The sequence below is a fragment of the Aphelocoma coerulescens genome, chromosome 13 (assembly GCF_041296385.1).
Source record: "Aphelocoma coerulescens isolate FSJ_1873_10779 chromosome 13, UR_Acoe_1.0, whole genome shotgun sequence".
NCBI lineage: Eukaryota > Metazoa > Chordata > Aves > Passeriformes > Corvidae > Aphelocoma > Aphelocoma coerulescens.
In genome coordinates, this window is record NC_091027.1 from 12,093,970 (window position 1) to 12,111,564 (window position 17,595).

General features: G+C 36.4%; 1 protein-coding gene across 6 annotated transcripts in view; it reads right to left on the minus strand.

Annotated features, from left to right (window-relative positions):
* Positions 1–17,595, minus strand: part of GABRB2 (gamma-aminobutyric acid type A receptor subunit beta2) — a 156,407-nt gene that overhangs the window by 24,314 nt on the left and 114,498 nt on the right. For all 6 annotated transcript variants that reach the window (XM_069028963.1, XM_069028962.1, XM_069028961.1 and 3 more), the window contains 2 exons: positions 3,505–3,642; positions 2,155–2,307 (listed from right to left, as the gene is read on the minus strand). In XM_069028963.1, the coding sequence (XP_068885064.1) occupies positions 2,155–2,307; positions 3,505–3,642 (291 nt within the window). The remainder of the gene's footprint in view (positions 1–2,154; positions 2,308–3,504; positions 3,643–17,595) is intronic.

Below are 17,595 nucleotides of genomic sequence, written 5' to 3' on the forward strand. Positions count from 1 at the left end.
GGACTGACAGTTCTGTAGTTCCCCAAGTCTTCTTTTCTTCCCCCCATCTTGAAAAGGGGGGCTTTACTTCTACTTTTCCAGTCAGTAAAACTTCCCCAGACTACCACAGCTTCTCAAATATGATAGATAGAGTTTTAGTCAGTTCATTTACCAGTTCCCTCAGGACCTGCAGATGCATCTTATCAGGTCCCATGGACTTGTGCTTGGGATCCTCAGGTTCCTTAGATGGTCTTAAACAAGATCCCTAAAGCAGGTGGTTCTTCATTCTCCCAGTCCCAGCCTTTGCCTTCTGCAACTTGGGCAATGTGTCTGGAGCACTTGTCCATGAGAGCAAGGCATTAAAAAGGCATTCAGTACCTCAGTCTTCTCCAGATCCTGGGTATCCAGGCCTCCTGTTTCCTTTCAGAGAGGACTCTCATTTTCCCTTATCGTCTTTTAGTACTGAGGTACCTATAGGAGCTTTTCTTGTTGCCTTTGATGTCCCTGGACAGATTTAGCTCTATCTCAGGGCTTTACTTTACCTAACCTGATCCCTGGCTGTTCAGACACTTTTTGTGTATTTCTCACAAGCTACCTGACCTTGCTGCCACCCTCTGTAGGCTTCCTTTTTGTGTTCGAATTTTTTCAAACACAAAAAGGAACATCTTGTTCAGTCCTTATCTTGGACTTGGATTTTTTGGATAGCATAAAAACCATTACACCTCTAATAAATTGAGCTCAGTCAAACGAACAGTAGTTGGATTCCGTAAGCGTATTTTTAACCAGCTAAATTGCTACCTTCTGTAATGAGTCTCAGTTAAAAATTACAGGCTCCAGTCACTGTTATCTTACTTTCTTCCAGCATTTTCAGGATGTCTGCAGTCTCAAATTCTTAAGGCAAAATGCTACACAGAAAGGTCTGGTAAAACTCAGGTGTATTCTGTAACATTAAAATGTCATATTCTCAATGGCATATTTTATGGGGATTTACTTATTTTAGTTATACAAGTGCTGTACTGGGAGGAATCAGTCTGATTTAGACAAAATTTGCAGTAGATACAGATATTTATTTTTGTAACATGCCCGTTATGATGAGGGGCACAGAATAAACAAACACACATGGGACTAATGATGAGATATACCAATACTCTAGAGATTAATTAGGGAAACAGTTTTGCTTTTGGAATGTAAGGTAGCAGTAAGGAAAAAAATAATCATAGACTCTTACAATCGTTTAGTTTGGAAAAGACCTTTCCGTTCATTGAATCCAACATTTAACCCAGCACTGCCAAGTCCACCACTAAACCATACCCCCGGGCACCACATCTACACATCTTCTAAATCCGTTCAGGGATGGTAACACCACCACTTCCTGGAACAGCCTCTGCCAGGGCTGGACAACCTTTTTGGTGAAGAAATTTCCCCTAGGATCTAATCTAAAACTCCCCTGGCATAACTTGAGGCCATTTCCTCTCGTCCTTTCACTTGTGACTTGGCAGAAGAGACCAACCCCCAGCTGGCTGCACCCTCCTTCCAGGGAGTTTTAGAGAGCGAGAAGGTCCCCCCGAGCCTCCTTTTCTCCAGGCTGAGCCCCCCACAGCTCCCTCAGCTGCTCCTCATCAGACTTGTGCTCCAGACCCTTCCCCAGCTCTGTTGCCCTTCTCTGGACACACTCCAGCCCCTCAATGTCTGTCTTGAAGTGAGGAGCCTCACTTTGAGATTTGAGGTGCAGCCTCCTCCCTCAACATAAGGACAAGTGAACTATACAACCCTAGTAAAACTTTATTTAATTCCTGAAATGAAAAGCAATTTATAATCCATAACACAGTGCTGAATGTGTGTTCTGGACTGCCATGGGCAAAAGCAAACTAAGTGCATTCTTTTCAGAGAAAAAACAAGCAGCAAAAGAACAACAGAATATGTTGAGACAATTAGGCTAATTTTGGTTACAATGATTATATAGTTAGCTGATTCAGACATGAAATCACTTTAATTTTTATATAAATTCTGATGATTTAAATGCTGATTCAAATAATACAAAGCTTAACAAGCCAGACATAAAAAGATCTAACAGGTATTTTTTTAAATTTTCAAATCATGTACCATCCACTAAGTCAGAAGCTAGAAAAAGCATTCAGCTAATGCACACTGCATGAGATGTGTAAAAATGCCTACCTAAAGCAACTCTTGCAGCTGAAGCATCATAATTAATCCAGAAGGAAACCCAGGACAGGATAGTGATCAGAATGGAAGGCATGTAGGTCTGCAGAATGAAGTAACCAATGTTTCTCTTAAGTTTGAAGCTGAGAGACAGCCTTGGGTAGGCACCTAAAAGAGAATATTTGGTATGGCCATAATTTATTTGGATAATGCTTAAAAACATTTTTCTGTCGTTTTGGTTTTATTGTTTCATTCAACACAGAGTACACTCAGAGCTGAAAGATCCAGGATATTCAGTTGCAGAATTTCTACCAAGAATTGGGATTAAATAATCTTTTATGTTAAGGGTACAAGGATGCTCTAGGTGCATATCTGCTGGTAATCATAACATTCAACAATCAACAGCCAAAATACATGTCAGAGCAACAAAGCATAGAAATGCCTCTTCCCTGATAAACTGTCATATGCCAACTTCAGTGTAACCCTTATCCTAAACTTCGCTCCAAGACAGGCAACACTTGTCTTTTGTCATGGGACACCAGAAATATTGTAGTGTATGAAACACCTGTTGATATGGGTGCCTAGAAATCATTCTTCAAGTCCCATTTCTGCTTGATTTTGAAGAATTTGGGATGTACAATCCTTCTATAGTTCCTTCAAAGATGATTTCTATCCATATCTGGAAAGTGAGTTTTGAAGATAATTTTTTTAACATACCTAATGGGTTTCTCAAGTAGGTAGAAAACATCTCCTAGAAACAGCTCAATCCAACTCTTGCCTCTCTTGAACAATTTCATGTCACGGAAATACGTTAGTTATTTATTGTTTTGGTTTTTATTTCATGAAATCCAATCTGATTTTCTGGTCCTTCTCAGAAAGCATCTTTTCAGCCTTCAGAAAGTCATACACTTGCTAGAATAGGCTAAACTGAAAATCCCGGAACAAGCATTTTAAAGATTTTACATTGAAGACAAAATAATTAGCCTAATACATCCCCAACTTGGCAAAAGGAACATCTAAAAATAGGGAGATAAAGGTTCCTAAATTTCCTACATGCTGGGTTTTTACTTGTTTGGTTTATGGCACAGAGGTGTATAAGTGGCTTAGTCCATTTTCATAGGAAAACAGAAAATGCAGCTCATTTGATGAGCCTTAACATGACAGATTACCATGCCGTCTTCTTATGTTAAAGAATGATGCCTTATACACTAGAGAAGCTGTAATAAAAACTGCTTTCCAAATTCACAGCTGCTGCTCTATTTTATTCCTGTTTCTAAAATTTTTGCTCGTCAACTTCATACTAAGAATTAATCCAATTTTAAAGGTATTTAAAAGAAATCCCCTTTTAACTTCCCCTCCACAAACCTGTAGAGAAAACAACATTCTTGGTGATAAGCTTGTAGTCTACAATAGAGAACTGTGGCAGTTCGATCTTTGTCACTCCTGTGACTGCATTATCACCCCCACGCCAGTAAAATTCAATGTCATCTGTTGTATAGCCATCTATAAAAACAGGAATAAACAAGTGAGATACACATCTCTTCTGACATCATGGGGAACAGTTCATCAACTCAAGACATATAAAATATATTTCTAAAATTAAACCATTTATAAACAGACACAGGTCATTCCAAATATAACTTCAAAAGACAATCCTAGGTGTATTTTAATATTTGTTCGATTTGTATTTTTTTAAGATATATTACATGAATGTATCAACAAAACAAACCTTTAAAACCAAATTAAGACTATGCACATCACATCTCTAGATAGTATGTTGGTTTAAGGTAACTTCTGATCCCAAGGCTGCATAAAACAGTATGAGTTTGCTGTAAGTTCTGTCCCTGAGCTGAAACATCAGCACTGGCAATGTTTAGTTTTTAGCTGTAAACACCAGCATAATTCTTTTTCTAAAATGGCTTGAATGCAGTAAAAGACAGGTACATTCAGTGAGGTTTGTAAGAGGCCTTGTAAAAAGCAACTACAGCAGATGCAACAACACCCATCAGTGGCAAAAAACCACCCACAAGAAATCGACCAAAAAAAATCCCAGCACCCAAAAAACCGCCCCGGAATACAGAACATGTTCACACAGTCATATAACATTTGCATGAAAAAGGAATCTGGGCTCCCAAATGGCAGCTGAGCCAAGCTGCATGCTCCAGAGTTGATATACAGAAATGCTCATGAGACATCAGAAATAAATCTATTGCAAAATCAGGAAATAGGATATTCATTAATGTTTCATTACTCATTAATCTAAAGATTTTTGTTATCGAAAGTTGTAAATAAAATCAACTCAAACACAGAATAATGACTATGAAATTTTTGCAAACTGAGATAATAAATATTGTATCTATAACCTTGATTTTAAGTTCTCATCCACAGACAAAGGACAAAATTGTATACTAAACACCATTTTAGAGTGCTTAAATACCACTGAATTTCAAGGAATAATGCAAAGAATTTATAAAACTGTTCCTGTGCATCATTAATTTTTGATAATCCAAGTAGAATCCAGGTGTACAGCATTAGCAGAAGGCAAGCAAGTTTGAAGACATGAACCAAATAATCTGCAAAAACACTGAAAAAAACATAAAAAAACCTATCTAATACACACAATTTTAAAAAGTACTTTGGTAGATACATTGCTATAATATGTTGATAGCAATTCCAGAGTTTTGTATAAGTGACTCTTTTACTTTCCTGTCTGTCTTCAGAAAAGAGACAGACAGTTTACTTATGTTTCCCTGCCTAGGAACACTTTATGTTTGTCAAGACTCTCTCTAGGGTTACAGAGAGACAAATAAAATAAAATATAAAATAAAATAAAGGTGAATAATTATATTGGCTGATCTTGAGATGTAAAAGCAACTTACTGCACTCCATGTTATGAAAAATATAAAAGAACATCCTTAGAGAGTTCAGAAATGTTAATATTACTTTGTTGGGAGTATCTATGTGACATTGGCCAATTTTGCCAATATTCTGACATCTACCCTGCTCTAGAATGGCAAGTTCCAGATTCTAATACCATTTACTGAACTTGGTGGGATTAATCAAGGTAATTAAGGTAACTAAACTGTTAAACTTCACAGCTAATAAATCAATATATTATTTTTATTTTGTTTATTTCTGAAAAAACAAATGCTAAAATAAGTTTCAGCAGGGAAAAACCCCACCTTTCTTTATAAGAGAAAAAATGTTTATAAAAAGCCCAAATGGCTTTTTATTTGATTATATTTTTAAGAATATCTGTTAGAAGAACTTTTTTGTCCAACTGGCTATGAACAGTTTAGCCTTGAATTGTCTAATCACACCAGGGTTCACACAACAGAACTCCAGGATTTATATTCCAGCAGACTGCCAAATGCTTCAGCACTACCATCTACCAGGAAGACGTGGTTCAGCTTCTCCCTGGATTCTCACAGCCTTAACACTAAGCAAACATTGACAACTACTTAGGAGAGAGGAATGCTTTAATACTCTCACCCAAAAGTTCAAACTGAAGATTCTAAACTCTGCAGCTCTGGGTGGCTTTGGGGAGAACTGAGCAGAATTCCCTGCTGCTTAAGGGAGTTACACTGTGTAAATGCTAAGCTGAGACTGACCCAGAATGACAAGACTTGTTAGTAGGTATCGGTAAGTAGAATTTCAGGAAGTCTCTTTAAGCTTTCATTAAAATACTTCTCTCTCTTTTCAAAAAGGATAAATTATCCCATTCATTTCATAGCGTGGAGGAGACAAAATAATATTACAGTCATCTGCACATGAATGGTCTTGTGTGCTGCTGAAGTACCCAAAGATAACTGGATATAAGTCAAATATCTGCAAAACATCTGCTAAAGAGAGAACGGGCCTATTCATGTCTCTAGTTTTACAGTAAAGTTCAATTGCCTGTGGCTATAATAAACTCCTTCTGCAGGTATCTGGGACTCAAACCAAGTCTACTTACAAGTAAAATTATTTAAAAATCAACCTAATTAAAGTAGTAATAAGCAGTCTAGAAAAAACAATCTGTGACTCTTGACAAGAAAAAAGAAGAATTAATAAAGTCAGTTCAATATTTCTAAATTATCAGACCAGATGTTGGTAAAGTAGAAAGGAAAGCATACTAAACCCAAAAGTGTTCCAAATAATCTTCGCAAGAATATGAGTTTAGCACAGAACACTATTTGATTTAGACTGTAACACAACTGTTGGTTTACTATATATTAAATTGTAGCTCTGCTGCCAGCAGAGAGCATCTGATCGATTGCTTTTCCCTCAATCATTTGTATATCATCATCAGCATGATTTACTTCATGTTCAGAAAGTTCAATTTCTCATTTCTGTCATGCATCACACACTGGCAGTCAACCAAATCAATACATTGTCCTGGTAATATGGCGCCAATCCTGAGAGAAGCAAAGCATTCTCAACTCCCATTAACAGGGACAGGGAGTTTATCATCGTGCATACATTGAGGAATGACATATGATGAAGCACTGTAGAGGAAAAACAAACAACTAGTAGGACATAAAATAAAACCACCTTCACACAGAAACTATAAAAGCACCAATTTTTTTCCAGCCTATTTAAGAGAAGTCAAAAATAGGAAATTCTTTAAATACAAACAACCTAAAATGAAAGCTGCAGCATTACTGACTGAAAATGAAAATATTTAGACACAAGACAATTATCAGAAACACCATACAATGGAAGAAAAGAGGCAGATTTTTCTGAAAAACTCGGGATTTATCAGGATTCACTGCCTCAAAATGCTGCAGTTTGTACATGACAGCCGGGAAATATTTTACATCTAGACATCTGCAGTGTGCACTGTGTAGGAATTCAAGTGATCCACATTACTGACACTATGGCAGCACCTGGAGACTGAAGATAAGGCATCCCGTGATTTTTTGGAGGGAGGGGAAATGACATAAACATGCAAAACAGTAAAAATGTGCCTAAAACAAAGGGAGGATTCTGAAGCCATGCCCTAACCTCTCTCTGCTCTGAACTATCAGCAATTTGTGGGAGCTTGGGCAATGCATGTACACATCCTGCATCACCTCTGAGCTATGAAGAGTCACTTCAGCATTGACAAGGAGACACAGGAGACAAAAGGATCCTGCTGGCAACTGTTTAAATCCTACCTCCAGCTGCTAAAGCTTATACAAATAAGTTACATCCTCTACCTGTGATTCTGAGCATTGTTAGCATGGAATTATGATGAAGCACAGTTCAGCTACTTCAAAATTTTTGCTGAGCAGGTCTGGAGACGTGGTGAAAGCTGGAATCACACCACCCCTCTGATCATCTGAGGTATTTGTCTTTGGTCACCAATACAAAACGTATGAGAACTCAGTTTACAGCGATTCTGGACTTAAATACTATTACAAAGCAACCATTTGCAAGAAGAACACCATATACCTGGTGGAGAATAATAAAGTTGCATTATACACGTGGCATTTTTGGGGAAAAAAAATATCACATATGTACATTGCTATATACAAAAATCTATGGACTCATAGATAGGGAATGAGTAACAAGCTATTTAATTTCTCCTGCTGCTATCAAATGGATTTTCTTTGCCTAGCCACTCACAATATGGTAGCTTCCCAAAATAAAGTGGAGAGAACTCATGTATGATAACGATACCCAAATAAATACTTTGATTACAAATATATAAAATATTCTTAGCCAGCAATTGTAAGACATTAATTTATATAAATGCAGGTCATAGACTTTCAGACTAATTGAAGAACTTGACATCTACAGGCCCCATAAACTTAGATGAATGCTATAAAGAAATATTAAATTAAGTGATTAATCCTGTTTGTGTAAGACTGTATAACACCTTTAGTAGCAATATCTATGCATTTCATATATTTTTAAATATAGAACCAGTACTCCCTCCTTTTTCAAGATTTTCTTCAGCAGTTTTGCATTTACACAGAGTAAACAGCAAAATTACTTATAAAATCATAAGCAACATGCAAAGCGTTATTTTGGAATTCTGAAACATTTCAGATCACTCAAACTTGTTTCACTGCATCACTTCAGCCTTCACTATCCATTTATTCATTCAAAAGCATAGCTAGAAAGAGCAAGTTAAAGTGTTTCTTTGAATTTGCAGGGATGTTTAAAGCTGAGGTGCTGAAACCAGGGGGGTGATACAAGGGTGAGTAGGAAAAACAGAGTTTATGTGCCAGAGCAATTGGAAAAAATGTCAGAGCAACTGGAAAAAAGCATATCATACTTGTTTCTTTCTTCTCTTTCTCATCCCCTCTGAATTCTTTCTTCACAAAACATTAAAAGTCTTCTTACATTTCACTACAAAGGCTTTTTCTCCTAAGGCTCTGAGGATTTGGATACAAAGAGGATGTACAATTTTCTGACTGCAATGAAATTCAATTGATTTTTATATTAAATTGGCAACACTTTCAAAAAACAATCATCTTCAAGTTGTACAAATGGCCTCTTACTGGGGAGTAGGGTGGGTCAAAGAAAGAGACAGAAATGTGATGCTGTAATAACATTAGATAATCATGCATGTTTTATACAGTACCCAGAAACATCCCATCCCCTATTTCTGCCACAGTTTGTGCTCCCTAACCCACTTACTTCACTTAGCAGACGACCTTTTCTGAGGATAAGGTTGACAGCATTATGTCAGCACATTGATTAAGTCTGGATCATCTTGAGAGTTATTTCAGTGTAGCATGGTTGACATTAAGCAAATATGTGAGGAAAACATGGGTGGCAACAGTTGTCAATATAAAGTTAGAGCTAAACATATTTCTCACTTCCACTAATAAAATTATGAAGAAAAAACCCCTTAATCTGTAAATTTAAAAAACCAGATTAGTATACATTACACTTCTGCAGTAAAGTTTATTATTTCCTTATTACACATACCACAGAAAAAAAGGAATTCCTGAACACACAAGTAACTATGCAAGTCATGACAAATCTGTCCTAGACATAAAAGATGGGGGCAAGCTTAGTTTCATTTGCTGTTAAGAGTAGACTATGGTAGAAAACTGGGAAACTCAATATTAAGAAGCCCAGGATAATGAACTATTTTCTTAAAGCTCAATTTTATTGTCAGCTACACAGAAAACCCAAGAAAATTACTTTCACTTCTCATAATGATAGATCTTCAAAGATGCAATAGGAAATTGCAATATGTAAACATGAAGATGATACCAATTATTGCTGAGGAAAGCAAGATTTAGGCAGAAATAAATTTCTATTTAAATGTGAACTGCAGCTGATGTAAATAGGATAAAAATGAATACAATACTTAAGTGATCTATTTCAATGCCATTAAATCACAAAATGAACAGAATTCAAGTGAAAATAACCATTGAGAAAAGACAAGTGCAATCAGGTATAAGCAGGCAATGGCCTTTTTTTCCCAAAGAAATCAACAAAGTGAAAATATAAATGATTTCCTATGTTTAAAGGCTTAAGATTTTACTACATCATTCACAGCTATTTTCTTACACATTTCAGTCAATGAAAGCAAGTTAAATAAAAAATAAATATCTTCAATATCACACTGGCATCAAAAATTGCTTACAGGAAAACAAATATTGTTTACCCTAGCTCATGAGATTTAATCTCTATCAGAGACAAACCATGTCCCAGAAAGCTGAACTGTGAGATCCACATGGAAGAGCAAACTTGGAATGCCAAGAGACTACTCAAGGTCTGTTTGAACCTTCTACCATGCCCAAACCCTCCAGTTTAAGGAGAATGATAGTGCATGTACTTTAATAAACATGGCTAAAAATGTTCAACTGAACAATTCAGTAAATGAATGATGTCTCTCATATATTAACTGGATCATTTTATGAAATTCATAAATTTGCATGGGCAGTCTCATCAATCCAACAATCAAATATGAAGTCTCTTCTGTGTTTTTAAATGAGGGATATGTATAAGTAATCATTCAAATAGGAATGTGTTCTTTTGGCATAATATTAAAGCCAACTAGGGTGCAGAGGGAACAATTTTTTGTACTTTGAAGCATATATATATATACATATACACATGCTGAATGTTTCAACTGTATTCTGAAAAGATATTTTAAAGATTGATGGAAATGTCTTAACCCTCAACTCTTTGTGTAAAACTGAACACTGTTTCTGATCTTTGGAAATAATTGTTAGCAAATGTCTTCTACTTTTGAAAGGCCATATTTCAGGAACAGAACTTTTATAGTAAAATGTACATCCACACCGAGTGAGTGGAAATGACAGATTATTTTCTCCTCTCTCCCTTCAGTAAGGACAAGGCTCAGGTAGGGAAAACAAATACTTAAATTTGCACCCTACCATGAATTTCATCACTGCAGCCTGTACTCATCTTCATGATTTGAGCTGATTCCTATACTTTTATCTTATTTGACTACATTAACTAATTTATGCATAGGAAAATTGCTGTCCAAAACAATTATATATGATCTGGAAATCATGAAGGCCATTGAATATCGTTCTCTATACACAAACAAATCTCACTATTTACTTATTTCTGAGAAGACTTAATGAAAAGACTCTGAATGCTGTTTGCTCTTTTATCTGATTTAAGAATTGGTCTTTTTGAAACTGGAAATAGAAATGAGGGGTATATCCAAACAAATGAATCAGCAAAGCATCATCTCCACAAGCTCAATTTTTAATACCTTAGATATGTAAGACCAAATGCTCTAAGTTTCCTGAAACCCACTATCAGCATACATTTTGAATGATGATGTACATTAAAAAAAGAGAGGAAAAATGAACAGCATCTGGCAACCTTAACCTTATTTATAAAACTGCATTAATACTCCACTCTGCTTAATTATTCCATAGCTGTATTAAAAATACAAGGCCACAGGGTAAAAAAAGCAATTTGTAGAAGATAGCCCTTCTCGTTTTGCCTGTGCCATTTTTTCAACTTAGAAAAATATTTATTCATTATGATATGTTAGCTTGCAGTGCAATGTGAGGTAATATTCTGAAATATTATTCCATCTTTGCCTGAAGGCAAAGTATCTAAAACACTTCTACTTTTAGGTAAAGATCTAGTTATGAAGGTTTGGGAACATTGGTCTCATAGACTGTCCAGCAGGAACATGCTAAAACCTGTTATTACCAAGAGTGAAACATCATTAGAATGTAAAAACCCCCACAGATTTTTACACATGTAAAGGTTGGGTTTGGACACTTAACTGAACCTGCAGAAATTAATTTTCTTTTAGTAATGAGCAAGCTACAATGAACGCTCCTTCTAAAGTCACCCACACATACAGATTTGGGAACTTTTTCTTTCCTATCTGGGTAAGTCTTCCATCATCTACAAGTTTTTCAAGGATAATTACATGTACCTTTGATGTGGAGAACTATTTATACAGTACCATGTGAATGAAGTTTATAGGAACTTTAATTATAGACCAATATTGTTAGAACTACATCATTATTTTCTAAAAATTGCAATAGTCCTGTAACATTTCTAGATGTCCTTCACACAGCCTGGTTGGTATCAGAAACCACATTGCTGCCTCCTCAAAATATTTTAGTGGGAACTGTATGCCTCAAGGCTGAGAGGACTTTCCTGCAGGAAACCCTGTTGTGGCACCTCTATCAGAAAAGACAGCACACGTTTGTTGGCGGTATCCCAACTACTTTCCTAGGATGCTGAAAGAGCCCAGAATAAATTCTTTTGACACCCAGCCCTCCAGCTTTTAGAAATGGTATATAAAGAAAAATTATTTGGTGGTTAACAAGATGCTAATGGTTGTGGATGGTTATGCACAACCATCAACAACAACAGCAGTGTTGGGGCCCTCCCCCTGCCATGTAGTCCTGGGAGAGGGGCCCTAGGGGGGAGACATGGGGTTTCCCTGCCCCGGTCAGCCTCGTTCCCCATTGGTTGTTTTGTGTTCCCCTGCATGGGAAGGACCCTCGGGTCCTTTGATTGTAACAGTTCTTCAGCAGATCCCGGCCATGCGGCTGGAGAAATAAACATCTCTGAAACATCTCTCAAGAATTGGTCCAGATATATTTCTTTCCACGGGCCTCGTTGTCTGATACATTGTGTTGCAGTATCTGTACTGTAACACAGCAGGAATTGGAAGTGTTTTAGCAGGAGATGGGGACAAGGCCAAAGGAGAATGAAATCTACTTCAGCTCTCTGCATTTATCTGGCACAGGAGACTAATCCTGAGAGCCTCAAACACACTGTTAAGCAGCTACTTCTGTAAATCCATGGCAGATGCAACTTCATCCTGCATTTTTTTCACTAGAAAAGTTCATTTGTCCTAGTCCAGTTTAAAGTTTTGGCTTTTATGTACCACAAAGCCATGTTAAATTCTGCTCTATAGGTAGATGTTTTACTCAGTATCTGGTATTCTCCTCGGATCTGCATTGATGTTCCCAGGTACCACACTAAGTTTCATCACCACATTTCAGAAGTTTATAAGTTCACAAAATTGTCTATAACTTCTCTAACATTCACTTTTCTTCTGAGCTGCAACTCCAGGCATTGCTTGAGGCTGTGCCTATTTCATGAAGTAGATGTGACTGAGACAAGACAATGCCAACCCTTAAAGGGACTTTTCCCTGCAAGCAGATTTTAACATACTGTTGACTTTTATTCTGCTTTCCTCTAGCTCTAGTATTGTAACTGTGTCAATATGCAAATATGTATTACATAAGGTTGCCTCTTGGGCTGGAAAAGCAGGATATTTGCATATAAATGTTCATTAAAAAGAACCCAGTACAATATTTTAACATACATAAAAGGAAATCAGCCTCAAATAGAAAAGTTAAAGAACTACAACTTTTTGCTGAGAGCCTCATGTGGACTGCACCTCTCCTGTGTCTTTGAAATAAATACCCTTCTAGAAAAAAAACAAAGAGAAAAACACATGAATAATACAATAATGTATAATAAACCATGCAGCAATGGAATATGTTATAATTAGTACTTCATAATCACTATACTTTCCTGAAACAACAGCACAGAATCATTCTTGAAGGAGTTATGACTCAAATTCACCTCCAAACTACAAAAAAACCTCCCCAAGAACACCAATGTAATTATTTTCAGATAAACCTACAGTATTCCATACCTGTGTCTGTCTGCTCCTTATTTAAACTGCCTTTTCCCTTACACAGTGACATTCATTCCTAGCTTATCCTTACAACCCAAGGCTTATGTGCATCACACATGCCATTATCTACATTTATATCCCTATTTTCTAAGTTTGTCTTTCCTTTGCAAGTGTTATTCTCTGTATGACTGTGGGCTTCATGAATCAGAAAAGTTGCTATTTGCAGGAAACATGTTGCTTTAGTGCAAGAAACTAAAAGTACAGTGAGGTCTTTTACCATAAATATGAAAATTGGATTCCTCCTCTGCTCTGCAGCATCCTCGGTGTCCAGGAGGCTGTCACGGCACAGGAACACATCCATGAGGCAGGTATCTAACAGCCACCTTGTAAACATGGTTATCAAACCATTGTCCTATCTGTGGTGCTCCCAACTTTGCATCATTAAATTACTGCTGTACTCTGTTTATGTTACAGGTACGCATATGCTGTAGTATTTATAAGGAAATATTTTATTACTATTATTGTATAAAGCAAGTATTTGTCCAAAGCTTAAAATGAAAGGCCTCTTATGTGGCAAAGAATAAATGTGAAACAAAACTTCTTTGGAAGGCACCGAGTTGAATATAGTGATCTCTCTCATTAGAGTTTTATCATGTCCTTCTGTCATAAGTTAGAAGTGGGAACACTGAAAAACTGATCTGTCCCAAGTGGTTTTTAACAGCCACTCTGACTTGGAACATCTCATGGAGCAATTAGACAAATGGAAGGTGTGCAAACCCAATGTTTTCCTGGGCACAAGGTCTGTAATAACATCAAATTTGTGTGTAGAGTGGTGAAATAGCTAAGAGTATTTTCATTAATACTTTATTAACACTTTCATTACCTTCCCTGTACCAAGAACAGATACAGAAAGACAGACAAAGTCTGATTCTTGCTTTGTAAAGTATCAAGAGCTGTTGAAACAAAAAAAATGTTTCCAAGTCAATGGGGAAAACACAGGACACTTTTTCTTCAAGGAAACCAAAAACCATCCACGTCTGCAAACCCATAACAATGCAGTGCTGTTTAAAAATTGTCAGTACAGATACATGCAAGGACAAACCTGAAAGGGATGAACTGGAGCAGCTATCCCTGGAGGCCCATTAGACTCTTCATTTGGATGGAAATGTTTGGCCACTAATAATGGTAAATACTAATGACTACCATAAACATAAATGCATGTGACCATAAAGAATGGGTCATCCCCAACCACTGGAAAAACAAGGGACCCATATTCCTGTGGTTGCTTTTGTGAATACCAGAAACCCAGCAACAGGAGGATGGAGAGGAGCAGCTCTCTGAGAGGATGCACCACATTCAGTTGTAGTAATTTAAACAACCTCTACACCTCCTCAGGCACACCCTAAACTCTCGTGCAGTTTACAGTATGTACACATGGCTGAGATCACCAAAAAAACCCCCTTCCAATATCAGATTACAAAATACACAAACATCTATAGAACACTTAAAGGACCTAATAATTTTAAATGCTAAGTTTACTTCCAAGGTATTTTTTATTTGTTTTGATTTTGGATGAAATGGAACACATAGAAGGCAGCCTGCCAGCTTAATTACAATTAAAAAAAAAAAAAGTGCTGCACTTTTGTCCTCTTCACTAACCCAAATGTATTCATGACCTGTCTATTATGGCTATTTGATGCACCATTAAATATAGAAAATAGCTCTATATTATTAACATTTTCTGTAGGATCACTGCATTTGGAAGAAGGTTGGTAGCTGAAGATATGGAACTAACATAATACCAACAGTTAAAGAGGCTACTGGCAAACTACCAAGCAATCCATTTAAAACAGCAGAATACATTTTAAAAAAATTTCTGAAAACATATTTAAAAATATGCCATATTTCCTTCTGAATATCCCGATTTTAAAATGTTTAACCACTCTAAGTAGCATTATTAAACAGCCTAATATATAAAGCTATGAATATAAACAAACAACTAGCTACAGACATTCTCTACATAACTTTAATATCAAGTATATCAAGAAAGATCCCATATAAATAACAATGAATATTAGGAAAAAGTCATTATCAAATTTATACAGGAAGTCATTAAACAGGAAGTCATTATCAAATTTATAATTGTTGTACATGATAATGGCAACATACCCATGGATTTATATCAGAGCTGCATATCCAGCAGTGATACCTTCTTTAAAAAAGAATTTTCCCTGACTTTGTTGAGAATAATCTTTTAAGTGAGCAGAAATACCAGAAGCTGCACTTATATCATCTGTGCTCTGCACAGTTACTGTATGTCAGTATTTCAGAATAATCTGTAACTCAGAAAATACAGTGAGAATTTTGGTCTGATGAAAGGCAATGATACAGGGACAGTTGCTCAGATGGGACTGATTATCAATAGATTCTTGAGGGTTTACACCTTTGAGGATCTACCAAAAATTTTTTTTCACCCAGACAGGTGATCAGAAAGAATGTTGGGCTAATCCTGGGCACTTATTTTCAGCTATTTTTACCATCATTACAACACTAGGCTGCATTAGAAACTCATTCATATGAAAACCAGTGAGAAAAATAATTCTAGTTTGGAAAGGTTAGATGTGTTTCAGAACTGAAATTATAGGAAAGCAAAAATCAAATAAAATTTGGAAAAGAAAAAAAAAAAAGTATTGCAACAAAGAAAGGCCCTTCTTAAAAAGGAAATTAATTAGAAGCACGTTTGGAAAATCTAAGGGAAACAATTCTGCTTTCAACCTGTCTGCCTTTACTTCAACATCGGTAGACTAGAAGTGTTTATGGCTCTATTTTTATCTGAATTCACTTAAAGTATATATTGATTGTATATGCAAATTAATCCATAGTCTTATGAAGAGCTAACTTGTCTAAAGCATAGAGAAAACCAGTTTTTAGTACAAGACTTCTGTCTCACGACAACAATCTTTCATCTTACTTTCTTTTGCAGTCTTTGTACTGCAGTACTTTCTTTTTAAATTTGTTCCCAGCAGGGACAAAGGTGGGCTTTTTTTTTAAAGGAAGAAATACTTTACAATTCTACCTACATTCCCTAGAGACAATTCTCTAACACAGTTTTTAGCCAAATAAAATCACTTGAGAAGACTAAGGGAAACCAAGAATGAGTTTTGTTGGATGAAGATTTCATGGATTTTAGCTACTAACATTAATAAATTTTAATCACTTCTCAAATTATAACTATATGTATTAGAGGTTATGGAGTATGCCAGCTACCAATTAAATGCAGCCATTTAATAGGACAAAGTAGCCTCACACAAAATTTAAGGCATACAGTGAGGAATACAAAATCCAATTAAAATTACAGGGGGAATTTAGCAGGGAAGAATGTAATTAGCAAAGATAAAAATTTGCCAGGAGACTGTGGCTAACACTTGTTCTGAAATGTAAAGTGACAAGGAATACGTAGTAACAAACATTTGGGTCATAATTTATGTTGCATTTGCTAGACAGTTCCTCCGGTCACATTAGATCCTCGTTTCCCTTAGACTGGGGAAGTGCTGCTTTCTCAGCTACCAGTGCTGCTACAGAAGTCTCTGACTCATTCCAAATTCCTAATCCAACTCAAGCAGTACTGTTGGAGCACTGAAATATGCTGTTTAAATCCCATTTATTTGCATCTTTCACCTCGTCTCTGTGAAGCTGCAGAACTTCTTGTAAGCAGCTGTGAGTGGCCACAGGGACACAATGTTGTGCCCACACCACATGGCAAGTGGGCCACCAGGGGTGTGAGCCACTCTGAGGTCTTGTTCCCTTTGTCAAAGAACAAGGTCAAATAGGCAGGGAGGATGATCAGTGAGTGAAACTGGCTTCCTCATTTTACAGTGGGAATGTCCCATCTGGGAGAATGGTCAAGAGCACCTTCCCAGCCACATGTGCAGAACCAAGAAAACTCAGTCCTATCATATTTTTCAAGTTAACTTAATTTGAGATTTTCTTAATTACCACTATTTACCTTTTGCATGCCCAAAGTAGCAACAAGGACACTTACTTACCTAAAGGCATTTGAACACCTCCTGAAATACAGATGACTAATTTTTTAAAGTGTTCCCAACAGTAGAAACTTTAACATTAACTAAAGCCATGAACTGAATCATCACCATTTTCTCATTTTCTGTTATATTCTTCTTTTCTTTTCTTTTTTTTTTTTTTTTTTTTTTTTTTTTTTTGTTTGGTTTTCTTTTTGTGGTGTTTTTTTTTTTTACTTGCTTAGGAGAAAGTTGGTATTTGCTTTGATACACATGAAAAACATCCCTGGAAACATACCCTTCATTCACAATTCTGTAAGGGATATATTGTCCAATAAGAGCATTTTCTAC